At 47.1% G+C, this 15692-nt stretch overlaps 2 protein-coding genes across 3 annotated transcripts in view; one reads left to right on the top strand and one right to left on the bottom strand.

Annotated features, from left to right (window-relative positions):
• The window catches only part of LOC129829603 (protein FAM107B-like), an 89494-nt gene that overhangs the window by 42036 nt on the left and 31766 nt on the right, over positions 1-15692 (bottom strand). The window lies entirely within an intron of this gene.
• Positions 1-15692, top strand: part of LOC129829604 (mitogen-activated protein kinase 14A-like) — a 31564-nt gene that overhangs the window by 1038 nt on the left and 14834 nt on the right. For both annotated transcript variants that reach the window (XM_055891394.1, XM_055891391.1), the window contains exons 2-7: positions 4629-4758; positions 5159-5217; positions 13116-13227; positions 13838-13867; positions 14300-14347; positions 14567-14681. In XM_055891394.1, the coding sequence (XP_055747369.1) occupies positions 4629-4758; positions 5159-5217; positions 13116-13227; positions 13838-13867; positions 14300-14347; positions 14567-14681 (494 nt within the window). The remainder of the gene's footprint in view (positions 1-4628; positions 4759-5158; positions 5218-13115; positions 13228-13837; positions 13868-14299; positions 14348-14566; positions 14682-15692) is intronic.

Raw genomic sequence — 15692 nt, 5'->3', positions numbered from 1 at the left:
ATGACTCATCAGCCCAGAATACGACTAATTATTCTAACCAGGATACATAGCTCATTGGTTTACTGTCTGGACTTGCTCCTTAGATGTTGAAGAAAGGGGATAGGGTCTGTCTGTCTTTACGTGTTCCTTAGTTGAGGAAACAAGATATGGTGTGTGTTTCTGTATGAAGGACATTAACTGCAAGTTATTAACCTCTTGCCAATTTTAAAACTTCTGACATCTATGTTTTCTCGTTTGAATCCACTTTTAGTGAAGTGCTTGCCTGGTCCCACATCTGTTAGTGCTTTTGCCAACTCCATTGTCATGTTAGCCTAGATTGTTTTGCACCAATACAGGCTCCTGTAATACTTCTGCTGCTAGGCAACAACAGGACAGGGTAATCCTTCAAGGATCATATATTCAGAGGTTTCCGTAACCTTTAGTTAATGAAAATGGGCCTAGTAGTACCCTGTATTACCTAATACCGACTATGTTATTAGTGTCATCTGCTGGGTTGGTCTGAGTAAACACATAGTTGTTGTTGTTCTCCCCAGAGCAGGAAGTGACTGCTGCTGCTAGGCAGTGGGCCCATTTTTGATGGCAGGATTACTGTTGGGTTAAAAAGGGAACTGGATATCAGGCCAAGGGACATTTTATAGTACATAAAACATTTGCTTTATATTCAGAAGGATTACCTCCTTAATGTGTACACCGCAGCTCACATACATACAACTTTATCTAAATGTTTGTTTGGTGTTGCCCGGGGACTCCTGACCTCCTTGGTCTTGCAACTATTTCATCACAAACAATTATTCACCTCTGCTCTGTGAGTGTGTACAACAATTTTGTCTCTCTTGCCAACTCCCTGTGGAATTGTCAATGACCGCAATAGATTTGACAAGAGAGACCAAACCGATCCAGGCTGGCAGCTGACTGCTCATGACTGTGGTTAGGAGAGATTCAACGAGAGAGGAAGTGAGCGGGAGACTTCCCTCGCGGTCTGTCAGTCAGCCAGGGTGAATCTCAAAGGTATTATCCTCGATTCCTCAAGTCCTCCCTCTCCTTGCCATCTTCTCAATACGTCAGGAATAGTGGAGAGCATTCGTTCAACTTTATTAATGTCACATGCACAAGTACAGAAATGCCTTTCTTGCAAACTCAAAACCCAACAATGCAATAATCAATAACAATGTATTACTAGAAAAAAGCACACGAGAATTAAGAAATATGAAATGCATGATAAAGTAAGTAAGCATACTATATACTAGAGGTCGACCGATTAATCGGAATGGCCAATTAATTAGAGCGGATTTCAAGTTTTCATAACAATCGGAAATCTGTATTTTTGGATACCGATTTGGCTGATTTTTAATTTTTTTTATTATTATTATTATTTTTACACCTTTATTTAATCTTTATTTAACTATGGAAGACCGTTAAGAACACATTCAATGACGGCCTAGGAGCGGTGTTGTTCTCCCCAGAGCAGGAAGTGACTGCTGCTGCTAGTCTGACTGACAGGCTAGTCAAAAGAGGAGCATCGCTAGGGAATGCTCAATAGTCTTTTCCTAGCATTTCAATGTAAGGTGTTGTATTCGACCCATTTTATTTGCTGATGGCGTATTGAGAGGGTTTCCTCTTGTCCTCTTTTTTTTAATTTTTTTTTATTGTATCCAATTTTCTCCCCAATTTTCGTGGTATCCAATTGCTAGTAATTACTACCTTGTCTCATCGCTACAACTCCCGTACGGGCTCGGGAGAGACGAAGGTCGAAAGCCATGCGTCCTCCGAAGCACAACCCAACCAGCCGTACTGCTTCTTAACACAACCCGGAAGCCAGCCGCACCAATGTGTCGGAGGAAACACCGTGTACCTGGCCCCCTTGGTTGGCGCGCACTGCGCCCGGCCCGCCACAGGAGTCGCTGGAGCGCGATGAGACAAGGATATCCCTACCGGCCAAACCCTCCCTACCCCGGACGACGCTATGCCAATTGTGCGTCGCCCCACGGACCTCCCGGTCGCGGCCGGCTGCGACAGAGCCTGGGCGAGAACCCAGAGACTCTGGTGGCGCAGTTAGCACTGCGATGCAGTGCCCTAGACCACTGCGCGACTTTTAAAGGGAATAAGGTGCTGTTTGGGGGACAGCCTCAGTCTGCTGAGAGATTACATTTTCACTTCTGCTGACGTCTCGTTTTCCTTCTCACTTCAGCACCTCTTGCTTCACTTCATCTGGTTTCATGCAAATATCGGGCCCTTTTAGATGTTTTGTCCCGCTGTGTCTTGTAAAATGACAGCCTGGCTGCAGCAACTTGCTTCAGGACGACACCTATTTGTGAGTTAAGTTAACTCTCAGGTCTATCATTAGCTGTTTTCTTTATATACCGAATGTCTCTTTATTACCCCTTCATATTTTCCTGGCAGCCAATGCCTATTGAGAGTGGATCATTTTCTCTGCCAATGCCTATTGAGAGTGGATCATCTTCTCTGCCAATGCCTATTGAGAGTGGATCATCTTCTCTGCCAATGCCTATCGAGAGTGGATCATTTTCTCTGCCAATGCCTATCGAGAGTGGATCATTTTCTCTGCCAATGCCTATCGAGAGTGGATCATTTTCTCTGCCAATGCCTATCGAGAGTGGATCATTTTCTCTGCCAATGCCTATCGAGAGTGGATCATTTTCTCTGCCAATGCCTATCGAGAGTGGATCATTTTCTCTGCCAATGCCTATTGAGAGTGGATCATTTTCTCTGCCAATGCCTATTGAGAGTGGATCATTTTCTCTGCCAATGCCTATCGAGAGTGGATCGTTCTCTCGGCCAATGCCTATCGAGAGTGGATCGTTCTCTCGGCCAATGCCTATCGAGAGTGGATCGTTCTCTCGGCCAATGCCTATCGAGAGTGGATCGTTCTCTCGGCCAATGCCTATCGAGAGTGGATCGTTCTCTCGGCCAATGCCTATCGAGAGTGGATCGTTCTCTCGGCCAATGCCTATCGAGAGTGGATCGTTCTCTCGGCCAATGCCTATCGAGAGTGGATCGTTCTCTCGGCCAATGCCTATCGAGAGTGGATCGTTCTCTCGGCCAATGCCTATCGAGAGTGGATCGTTCTCTCGGCCAATGCCTATCGAGAGTGGATCGTTCTCTCGGCCAATGCCTATCGAGAGTGGATCGTTCTCTCGGCCAATGCCTATCGAGAGTGGATCGTTCTCTCGGCCAATGCCTATCGAGAGTGGATCGTTCTCTCGGCCAATGCCTATCGAGAGTGGATCGTTCTCTCGGCCAATGCCTATCGAGAGTGGATCGTTCTCTCGGCCAATGCCTATCGAGAGTGGATCGTTCTCTCGGCCAATGCCTATCGAGAGTGGATCGTTCTCTCGGCCAATGCCTATCGAGAGTGGATCGTTCTCTCGGCCAATGCCTATCGAGAGTGGATCGTTCTCTCGGCCAATGCCTATCGAGAGTGGATCGTTCTCTCGGCCAATGCCTATCGAGAGTGGATCGTTCTCTCGGCCAATGCCTATCGCGAGTGGATCGTTCTCTCGGCCAATGCCTATCGCGAGTGGATCGTTCTCTCGGCCAATGCCTATCGCGAGTGGATCGTTCTCTCGGCCAATGCCTATCGAGAGTGGATCGTTCTCTCGGCCAATGCCTATCGAGAGTGGATCGTTCTCTCGGCCAATGCCTATCGAGAGTGGATCGTTCTCTCGGCCAATGCCTATCGAGAGTGGATCGTTCTCTCGGCCAATGCCTATCGAGAGTGGATCGTTCTCTCGGCCAATGCCTATCGAGAGTGGATCGTTCTCTCGGCCAATGCCTATCGAGAGTGGATCGTTCTCTCGGCCAATGCCTATCGAGAGTGGATCGTTCTCTCGGCCAATGCCTATCGAGAGTGGATCGTTCTCTCGGCCAATGCCTATCGAGAGTGGATCGTTCTCTCGGCCAATGCCTATCGAGAGTGGATCGTTCTCTCGGCCAATGCCTATCGAGAGTGGATCGTTCTCTCGGCCAATGCCTATCGAGAGTGGATCGTTCTCTCGGCCAATGCCTATCGAGAGTGGATCGTTCTCTCGGCCAATGCCTATCGAGAGTGGATCGTTCTCTCGGCCAATGCCTATCGAGAGTGGATCGTTCTCTCGGCCAATGCCTATCGAGAGTGGATCGTTCTCTCGGCCAATGCCTATCGAGAGTGGATCGTTCTCTCGGCCAATGCCTATCGAGAGTGGATCGTTCTCTCGGCCAATGCCTATCGAGAGTGGATCGTTCTCTCGGCCAATGCCTATCGAGAGTGGATCATGCCTATCGACAGTGGATCATTCTCTCGGCCAATGCCTATCGAGATTGGATCATGCCTATCGACAGTGGATCATTCTCTCGGCCAATGCCTATCGAGAGTGGATCATGCCTATCGACAGTGGATCATCCTTTCGGACAAGGCCTATTGACAGTGGATCATTGAGAGAGCCTACTGTTTGTGAAGATTGTGTGCGTAACATTTTGTCACAACGCTGATTTCTATTAGATCAGTACTTTGAACTTTCCTATCAGTACTTGTATTGAAGAAGAATGTTTGCAGCTCTGTTAGATATTGTTGACTTATATCCACCTCTTGTAGTTAAAATAAAGTAATCCATTTCTGTTTTCTCCTCCAGCTCGTCGTACGATCAGAAGACGGGTCTGAAGATCGCTGTGAAGAAGCTCTCCCGGCCTTTCCAGTCCTTTATCCACGCCAAGAGAACGTACAGAGAGCTACGGCTGCTCAAGCACATGAAGCATGAGAATGTGAGTTTTGTCTCAAAAGCTGCACAAAGTTGTTTGCTGCATGAATCATTATGTAAGTGCTTGAATTTCATCTCTAGGATGATGTTGGCTTAAGTCTTCTATTGCCCTCGCTGTCTCTGTCTGTCTGGTTGTCTGTTTCGCTCTCTCCTCTCTTTTAAAAGCATCAGAACTATGTTGGCTACATTAATCATATTACTGAATACAACTGTGCTGCTGACTGAGATATCAACTGTATGAAGATGTTGGTTGAAGTATTCTATTGTTCTAGTTCCAATGCTCTCCAATGGTCCTCTCTGCTGAAACCAACTCCTTGTGAGGTCATGAAGTCATTGGGAGAGCTGATACAGTCCTCGTTCCTTGTTGCATTATTAACTTGACCATTGGCCTTTCTGTATTTCAGGTGATCGGCCTTCTAGATGTTTTCACACCTGCTACTAGTCTGGAGGAGTTCAATGATGTGTGAGTTGAGTTAACTCTTAGGTCTGTCGTTGGCTGTTTTCTTCTCTCAGCCAATGCCTATTGGCAGTGTATCGTTCTCTCAGCCAATGCCTATTGGCAGTGTATCGTTCTCTCAGCCAATGCCTATTGACATTGGATCGTTCTCTCAGCCAATGCCTATTGACAGTGGATCAATGTGACTATTATCAGTAGTACTGCCTGTGACTATTATCAGTAGTACTGCCTGTGACTATTATCAGTAGTACTGCCTGTGACTCAGTAGTACTGCCTGTGACTATCAGTAGTACTGCCTGTGACTGTTATCAGTAGTACTGCCTGTGACTGTTATCAGTAGTACTGCCTGTGACTGTTATCAGTAGTACTGCCTGTGACTGTTATCAGTAGTACTACCTGTGACTATTATCAGTAGTACTGCCTGTGACTTATCAGTAGTACTGCCTGTGACTATTATCAGTAGTACTGCCTGTGACTATTATCAGTAGTACTGCCTGTGACTATTATCAGTAGTACTGCCTGTGACTATCAGTAGTACTACCTGTGACTATTATCAGTAGTACTACCTGTGACTATTATCAGTAGTACTGCCTGTGACTGTTATCAGTAGTACTGCCTGTGACTTATCAGTAGTACTGCCTGTGACTGTTATCAGTAGTACTGCCTGTGACTGTTATTAGTAGTACTGCCTGTGACTATTATCAGTAGTACTGCCTGTGACTATTATCAGTAGTACTGCCTGTTACCAATGTTCCTTCTAAGCTGCGTGAGTGCCTGTACTCTACACAGACTACTCTACTCGGCCCGTACTCTATACAGCCTGTACTCTACACAGACTACTCTACCCGGCCCGTACTCTATACAGACTGTACTCTACACAGACTGCACTACTCAGACTGTACTCTACACAGACTGCACTACTCAGACTGTACTCTACACAGACTGCACTACTCAGCCCGTGCTCTACACAGACTGTACTCTACACAGACTGCACTACTCGGCCCGTGCTCTACACAGACTGCACTACTCGGTCCGTACTCTACACAGACCAGTGCGGCATAAACAATCAGAGCTGCAGTAGGACTATATGCAAATAGACCATTGCCATATGTTTTTATTTTAACTTTATTTAAATAGGCAAGTCAGTTAAAATAACAAATTCTTATTTTCTTAGTTAAAATAACACATTTTCTTATTTAAAATAACAAATTCTTATGATGGCCTACGGCGGATGACGCTGGGCAAATTGTGCTCCGCCCTATGGGACTCCCAATCACGGCCGGTTGTGTTACAGCCTGGAATCGAACCAGCGTCTGTAGTGACGCCTCTATCACTGAGATGCAGGGCCTTAGACTGCTGCGTCACTTGGGAGCCCTTAAAGGGGCAGTGTTGTATTTTGAGACAGGCTTGATTAAGCTAAGTAGCCAATAGGCAGAGTGTAGCATCATTTGTCTAATTCTCTGTAATAATGGTATGGGAATAATAATGCATTTGATTTTGTAAAGTGGTTTCTTGCATCGTTCAACACAAACACATTTTCAGCCACATCCTTGTCTTTATAAACAGGTTCATGTGGATGAACAGGTTCATGTCCAGCCCTGCGTGTGTTTTTCTCTAAAGTCTCATGGAATGTAGTCCTACATTGAACACCTCACATTGGCTTCTACTGTAGGCTGAATGATAGAACACCTATTTCCATGTTAAAATGTGATGGGATGCATTTTCTCTGTTGTTTTTGATGGTAGGCCTACATCGGCCAGGTCGCAATTGTAAATGAGAACGTGTTCTCATTTGCCTACCTGGTTAAATAAAGGTGAAATAAAAAATAAAATAAATAAAAATTATGATAAAATAGCCACAGTAGCCTACGTGGCCATTGTTAAAACTGAAACTTAAAGCGGGTACAGCCTCAGTGTTCACAGTAAACAGGTGTTGGAAGTTGCACAGAATTTTGTGCTTAACAAGACCTGAAATTTACTCAGTGCTGACATTTATTTGAAGGAACATTGCCCCTCGACTATTGTCGGTAGTACTGCCTGGTGACTATCTCCCTTACCTTGCTAATAGTTCCGCATTGACTGCCTTGGCTTCAGGCAGTTATGGTTTGTTGATGTTGAAAGTCAGTGAGAAAAGGACATTGTTCAGCTAGTGAGTCATGCTGTGCTGCAGACTGCCTTCTCCCTCTGGTGGGTGTGTGTCTGTTAGTGCTATTTGCCATGTTTGTCTTGACAATGACAGCAATGAAGAGCACGAACTGATCTGGTACCAGGGGGGGGGGGGGGGGGGCATGCATAGGTCACACAGGGAGAAGAGAGGGTAGAGGAGAAGAGAGGGAAGAGGAGAAGAGAGGGAGGGTAGAGAAGGAGCAAGAGAGGGTTCTAGGGAGAGCGGGAGGGTGGAGTGAGAGAGGGGTCTAGGGAGAGCGGGAGGGTGGAGAGAGTGAGAGAGGGGTGTAGGGAGAGCGGGAGGGTGGTGAGAGAGGGGTATAGGGAGAGCGGGAGGGTGGAGAGAGAGTGAGAGATGGGTCTAGGGAGAGAGGGAGGGTGGAGAGAGAGTGAAAGAGGGGTCTAGGGAGAGCGGGAGGGTGTAGTGAGAGAGGGGTCTAGGGAGAGCGGGAGGGTGGTGAGAGAGGGGTCTAGGGAGAGCGGGAGGGTGGAGAGAGAGTGGGAGAGGAGTCTAGGGAGAGAGGGAAGGTGGAGAGAGAGTGAGAGAGGGGTCTAGGGAGAGCGGGAGGGTGGAGAGAGAGAGAGAGAGGTCTAGGGAGAGCGGGAGGGTGGAGTGAGAGAGGGGTCTAGGGAGAGCGGGAGGGTGGTGAGAGAGGGGTCTAGGGAGAGTAGGAGGGTGGAGAGAGAGTGAGAGGGGTCTAGGGAGAGCGGGAGGGTGGAGAGAGAGTGAGAGAGGGGTCTAGGGAGAGCGGGAGGGTGGAGAGAGAGTGGGAGAGGAGTCTAGGGAGAGAGGGAAGGTGGAGAGAGAGTGAGAGAGGGGTCTAGGGAGAGCGGGAGGGTGGAGAGAGAGAGAGAGAGGTCTAGGGAGAGCGGGAGGGTGGAGTGAGAGAGGGGTCTAGGGAGAGCGGGAGGGTGGTGAGAGAGGGGTCTAGGGAGAGTAGGAGGGTGGAGAGAGAGTGAGAGGGGTCTAGGGAGAGCGGGAGGGTGGAGAGAGAGTGAGAGAGGGGTCTAGGGAGAGCGGGAGGGTGGAGAGAGAGTGAGAGAGGGGTCTAGGGAGAGAGGGAGGGTAGAGAAGGAGCAAGAGAGGGTTCTAGGGAGAGCGGGAGGGTGGAGTGAGAGAGGGGTCTAGGGAGAGCGGGAGGGTGGAGAGAGTGAGAGAGGGGTGTAGGGAGAGCGGGAGGGTGGTGAGAGAGGGGTATAGGGAGAGCGGGAGGGTGGAGAGAGAGTGAGAGATGGGTCTAGGGAGAGAGGGAGGGTGGAGAGAGAGTGAAAGAGGGGTCTAGGGAGAGCGGGAGGGTGTAGTGAGAGAGGGGTCTAGGGAGAGCGGGAGGGTGGTGAGAGAGGGGTCTAGGGAGAGCGGGAGGGTGGAGAGAGAGTGGGAGAGGGGTCTAGGGAGAGCGGGAGGGTGGAGAGAGAGAGAGAGAGGTCTAGGGAGAGCGGGAGGGTGGAGTGAGAGAGGGGTCTAGGGAGAGCGGGAGGGTGGTGAGAGAGGGGTCTAGGGAGAGTAGGAGGGTGGAGAGAGAGTGAGAGGGGTCTAGGGAGAGCGGGAGGGTGGAGAGAGAGTGAGAGAGGGGTCTAGGGAGAGCGGGAGGGTGGAGAGAGAGTGAGAGAGGGGTCTAGGGAGAGAGGGAAGGTTGAGAGAGAGTGAGAGAGGGGTCTAGGGAGAGCGGGAGGGTGGAGTGAGAGAGGGGTCTAGGGAGAGCGGGAGGGTGGAGTGAGAGAGGGGTGTAGGGAGAGCGGGAGGGTGGTGAGAGAGGGGTATAGGGAGAGCGGGAGGGTGGAGAGAGAGTGAGAGAGGGGTCTAGGGAGAGAGGGAGGGTGGAGAGAGAGTGAAAGAGGGGTCTAGGGAGAGCGGGAGGGTGTAGTGAGAGAGGGGTCTAGGGAGAGCGGGAGGGTGGTGAGAGAGGGGTCTAGGGAGAGCGGGAGGGTGGAGAGAGAGTGGGAGAGGAGTCTAGGGAGAGAGGGAAGGTGGAGAGAGAGTGAGAGAGGGGTCTAGGGAGAGCGGGAGGGTGGAGAGAGAGAGAGAGAGGTCTAGGGAGAGCGGGAGGGTGGAGTGAGAGAGGGGTCTAGGGAGAGCGGGAGGGTGGTGAGAGAGGGGTCTAGGGAGAGTAGGAGGGTGGAGAGAGAGTGAGAGGGGTCTAGGGAGAGCGGGAGGGTGGAGAGAGAGTGAGAGAGGGGTCTAGGGAGAGCGGGAGGGTGGAGAGAGAGTGAGAGAGGGGTCTAGGGAGAGAGGGAAGGTTGAGAGAGAGTGAGAGAGGGGTCTAGGGAGAGCGGGAGGGTGGAGTGAGAGAGGGGTCTAGGGAGAGCGGGAGGGTGGAGTGAGAGAGGGGTCTAGGGAGAGCGGGAGGGTGGAGAGAGAGAGAGAGGGGTCTAGGGAGAGCGGGAGGGTGGAGAGAGAGTGGGAGAGGAGTCTAGGGAGAGAGGGAAGGTGGAGAGAGAGAGAGAGAGGTCTAGGGAGAGCGGGAGGGTGGAGTGAGAGAGGGGTCTAGGGAGAGCGGGAGGGTGGTGAGAGAGGGGTCTAGGGAGAGTGGGAGGGTGGAGAGAGAGTGAGAGAGGGGTCTAGGGAGAGCGGGAGGGTGGAGAGAGAGTGAGAGAGGGGTCTAGGGAGAGCGGGAGGGTGGAGAGAGAGGGGTCTAGGGAGAGCGGGAGGGTGGAGAGGGAGTGAGAGAGGGGTCTAGGGAGAGCGGGAGGGTGGAGAGAGAGTGAGAGAGGGGTCTAGGGAGAGAGGGAAGGTTGAGAGAGAGTGAGAGAGGGGTCTAGGGAGAGCGGGAGGGTGAAGTGAGAGAGGGGTCTAGGGAGAGCGGGAGGGTAGAGAGAGAGAGTGAGATGTAAAACGGCTGCAGTGGGAGAATCTGCTGCACACAGAATGATCAAAAGGGAATCGAGGCTATTTTCAGCTCATGCTTATAATCTGTGTTCAACATACACAGAGGAGCAGCAGGACGGAGGAGCACAAACTGCTGTCCAGGAAAAAGATGGGATATGTTATGCAGAGGTGCTGTATCAGTGGTTCGCCCAAACCGCTTCTAAAACATGTGACTCTCAAGACTGTCCATATCGCCTCCTCTACCCCTGAGAGGGAGGGAATGGATCAACACAGACGAGGGCTCAGTATTTATGTACCTTATTTATACCCCCCTGTCTCTCTCTCTCTCATGCCACCTCTCTCTCGCCCTCCCTCACTCTGAGTGAAAACTCCATGTGCTCCTCCTGTATGTTTTGGCTCGTCTTCCTCCTTCCCTCCAGAAGTGCTTTACCACTGTTTGGGGCTGTTTTAATCCACTATGGGATTAGATTTGAATTGCAAAAATAAGTGGGTTTAATGGACCTGTATTTTGTTTAATGCCATTCTATTGGTGGAGGGCTCGCCTTGCTGTGGCTTCTAGAGAGGAGGAGGAGGAATGTGTGTCTGGGGAGCAGCCGCTCAACCGGTTTCAGCTGGCAAAAAACGGACACAGTTGGTTTACAATCAAAGGGTTATTGAGAACTTGTGAGCTATATTTCAGTAACAAATATTTATTGTGAAAACTTAAATGCATTTGTCCACAAGCACGTGTTGTCTCAATTACATTGTTAAGGTTAGCTAGCTAGCAAATTTGAGCCATATTAGCATAGACATGACATCAGTCAAAACAAGAGATGGTATCAAGAACAAGATAGAACTAGCTGAAACGAGACATCTACAATTCACAGCACAGCAGTTTTTTGTCGTTGTTGCCATCTATCTGACCGTTCAGGCAACATGCAGCCTTTTAACTCTGCACACGCGTTACTATGGTGACATCATCAAGCCACCCGTCTATAGAAACACCTGAATGTATGTGTCTGTGGGGAAAATAAATATAATGAGTTTTTTGGAAAATATATATATTTTGGTCTATCCAAGGACGTTTTTAGAGGCGGGTGGGAAACAGATGGCACATCGTAATACTGTGGCGTTGGTGAGCATTATGTGTTCACTGGTTACATTAACCAGATAATAAACCATTAGCCGAAATGGCGGCAGGTAACCTAGTGGTTAGAACATTGGACTAGTAACCGGAAGGTTGCAAGATCGAATCCCTGAGCTGACAAGGTGAAAATCTGTCGTTCTGCCCCTGAACAAGGCAGTTATAACCCACTGTTCCTAGGCCGTCATTGAAAATAAGAATTTGTTCTTAACTGACTTGCCTAATTAAATAAAGGTAAAATATATATTTTTAAAGCCGATAACCTAAACATATATCACACTAGTGGACTATGTAACAGTGAGAAACAGATGGTTGTCGATGTCTTAATACCACAGAGTTTCTAAACCCAGAGGCGCAACAACGCGAGACTTCCGGGAATGCTTGCAATTTTTTCCCAATAGTTCTCCGAAATCTGAATGCACAACATAGATTGGAGCCAATGTCTTCAGTAGCTCAACATGTTATAATGTCTTCAGTAGCTGAACACGTTATAATGTCTTCAGTAGCTGAACATGTTATAATGTCTTCAGTAGCTCAACATGTTATAATGTCTTCAGTAGCTGAACATGTTATAATGTCTTCAGTAGCTCAACATGTTATAATGTCTTCAGTAGCTGAACACGTTATAATGTCTTCAGTAGCTGAACATGTTATAATGTCTTCAGTAGCTCAACATGTTATAATGTCTTCAGTAGCTGAACATGTTATAATGTCTTCAGTAGCTCAACATGCTATAATGTCTTCAGTAGCTCAACATGTTATAATGTCTTCAGTAGCGCAACATGTTATCATGTCTTCAGTAGCCCAACATGTTATCATGTCTTCAGTAGCCCAACATGTTATCATGTCTTCAGTAGCCCAACATGTTATCATGTCTTCAGTAGCCCAACATGTTATCATGTCTTCAGTAGCTCAACATGTTATCATGTCTTCAGTAGCTCAACATGTTATAATGTCTTCAGTAGCCCAACATGTTATAATGTCTTCAGTAGCCCAACATGTTATCATGTCTTCAGTAGCCGAACATGTTATAATGTCTTCAGTAGCCCAACATGCTATAATGTCTTCAGTAGCTGAACATGTTATAATGTCTTCAGTAGCTCAACATGTTATAATGTCTTCAGTAGCCCAACATGTTATCATGTCTTCAGTAGCTCAACATGTTATAATGTCTTCAGTAGCTCAACGTGTTATAATGTCTTCAGTAGCTCAACGTGTTATAATGTCTTCAGTAGCTCAACATGTTATAATGTCTTCAGTAGCTCAACGTGTTATAATGTCTTCAGTAGCTCAACGTGTTATAATGTCTTCAGTAGCTGAACATGTTATAATGTCTTCAGTAGCTCAACATGTTATAATGTCTTCAGTAGCTTAACATGTTATAATGTCTTCAGTAGCTCAACATGTTATAATGTCTTCAGTAGCTCAACATGTTATAATGTCTTCAGTAGCTCAACGTGTTATAATGTCTTCAGTAGCCAACATGTTATAACTCCAACCTCATAAAAGTGACAAACTGATGCGTTGTCATTTTCGTCAGAAACAACTTTAAATCGAAGAAGTGCCTTTTATTTTGAAGGCCTGCGCCGTTCGGGGTGAGTCGACTGTTAGGCCAGATCACGTGGTTTTGCGCATGAGCTTAGTTGGCCAACGTCGCCATGACATCGCCGACACACGTGATCGAGGATTTCTATTGGAGAAGCAATTTCTACATATCTTCATACTAAAACATCTTTGTTAATACAGGGGAGGTGTTTACTTTGAGCCTATGTCTGGTTGTGATTGGCAGGTACCTGGTGACCCACCTGATGGGGGCAGACCTCAACAACATAATCAAGTGTCAGAAGCTGACAGATGACCATGTGCAGTTCCTCATATACCAGATCCTCCGGGGGTTAAAGGTGAAACACACATACACAGACAGACAGTTCCTCATATACCAGATCCTCCGGGGGTTAAAGGTGAAACACACATACACCCACACACAGACAGGCAGTTCCTCACATACCAGATCCTCCGGGGGTTAAAGGTGAAACACACACACACAGACAGACAGTTCCTCATATACCAGATCCTCCGGGGGTTAAAGGTGAAACACACATACACACACAGACAGTTCTTCATATACCAAATCCTCCGGGGGTTAAAGGTGAAACACACATACACACACAGACAGACAGTTCCTCATATACCAGATCCTCCGGGGGTTAAAGGTGAAACACACATACACATACACACACACACAGACAGACAGACAGTTCCTCATCTACCAGATACTCTGGGGGTTAAAGGTGAAACAACATGCGTGGAGATTTTAAACATTCTTCAACTAACTGCCATTCGCAGTTGTTGACCAGTGTTGTGTACATTCCCCGCAGGCAAAACTGATAGAAAGGAAGTCATAATTTTGTAATTTTTGCCATCTGTGATGTACCTAAAAACTACAAACTTATGATTCATGATGTTGATTTAATGTAATGCCTTTGCTCTCCTTCACCTCTCTCTCCTCAGTATATCCACTCAGCAGATATCATTCACAGAGTAAGTTTCCTCTCCTGTTTGACTCAGCCCACAGTGAAAAAGCCCTTCCCAGATGACAACCCTGTTTCTTGTCTTAGTTTATGACTCTTTGGTTCACTTCCACATGGCAGGTTCAGGCCCAGGCTCGCTCCTTATTCAAACACTATAAACCACAGAGGAAGTGAAACCATAAACAGTACCCCAGTTTTGTACTGTGACCGAGTCAATGATTCAATTCTGCTGTTTTGAAAGAACTGATCTGATTGGTTCGAGATTGAGTTAGTCTTGCAGAAGTACTGTAGAAGTTTTGTAGGAGCACTTCTACAGATAGTGGGGGTTTGGTTTGAGAGAATCTAGACCCAATTGAGAGAGCCCATTCAGATCTGGCCTCATGTAGGTAGTCTGTAATAATATAGAAATGCTAATAATGTCTTGTCTCCCATCGCTCTTCAGGACCTGAAACCCAGCAACGTGGCTGTGAATGAGGACTGTGAGCTGAAGGTAAGGTGTTTATTATTGGCCCACTCATTCAAACTTTGTTCATCCTGAACAGTCTGGACAAGAATATCAGACAGTCTGCCTGAGGGGGAAACCAAGCACACCTTTATGAAATGGTACTATTAAAAGTTCACTGCAAGGAGAGAACAGGGTGTGACTTTTCTGTTCACTATCTGACTATCTTGAAGAACCACATTGTTTGGTTCTGTCTGTCCTCCTCAGATTCTGGACTTTGGGCTGGCGCGGCACACAGACGATGAGATGACTGGTTACGTTGCCACTCGCTGGTACAGGGCCCCAGAGATCATGCTCAACTGGATGCATTACAACATGACAGGTACAGTAGCTAGAGATCTGATGTATTACATCATCACAGAGGCAGTAGCTAGAGATCTGATGTATTACATCATGACAGGTACAGTAGCTAGAGATCTGATGTATTACAACATGACAGAGACAGTAGCTAGAGATCTGATGTATTACATCATCACAGAGGCAGTAGCAAGAGATCTGATGTATTACATCATCACAGAGACAGTAGCTAGAGATCTGATGTATTACATCATCACAGAGACAGTAGCTAGAGATCTGATGTATTACATCATGACAGTAGCTAGAGAACCGATGTATTACATCATGACAGAGACAGTAGCTAGAGATCTGATGTATTACATCATGACAGAGACAGTAGCTAGAGATCTGATGTATTACATCATGACAGAGACAGTAGCTAGAGATCTGATGTATTACATCATGACAGAGACAGTAGCTAGAGATCTGATGTATTATAACATGACAGGTACAGTAGCTAGAGATCTGATGTATTACATCATGACAGAGACAGTAGCTAGAGATCTGATGTATTACATCATCACAGAGACAGTAGCTAGAGATCTGATGTATTACATCATGACAGTAGCTAGAGAACCGATGTATTACATCATGACAGAGACAGTAGCTAGAGATCTGATGTATTACATCATCACAGAGACAGTAGCTAGAGACCTGATGTATTACATCATGACAGAGACAGTAGCTAGAGATCTGATGTATTACATCATGACAGAGGCAGTAGCTAGAGATCTGATGTATTACATCATGACAGAGACAGTAGCTAGAGATCTGATGTATTACAACATGACAGGTACAGTAGCTAGAGATCTGATGTATTACATCATGACAGAGACAGTAGCTAGAGATCTGATGTATTACATCATCACAGAGACAGTAGCTAGAGATCTGATGTATTACATAATGACAGAGACAGTAGCTAGAGATCTGATGTATTACATCATGACAGAGACAGTAGCTAGAGATCTGATGTATTACATCATGACAGAGACAGTAG

Source organism: Salvelinus fontinalis, chromosome 31, assembly GCF_029448725.1.
Source record: "Salvelinus fontinalis isolate EN_2023a chromosome 31, ASM2944872v1, whole genome shotgun sequence".
Taxonomy (NCBI): domain Eukaryota; kingdom Metazoa; phylum Chordata; class Actinopteri; order Salmoniformes; family Salmonidae; genus Salvelinus; species Salvelinus fontinalis.
Note: the sequence above shows the minus strand (reverse complement) of the source record. Positions and strands in the feature narration are given on the sequence as shown.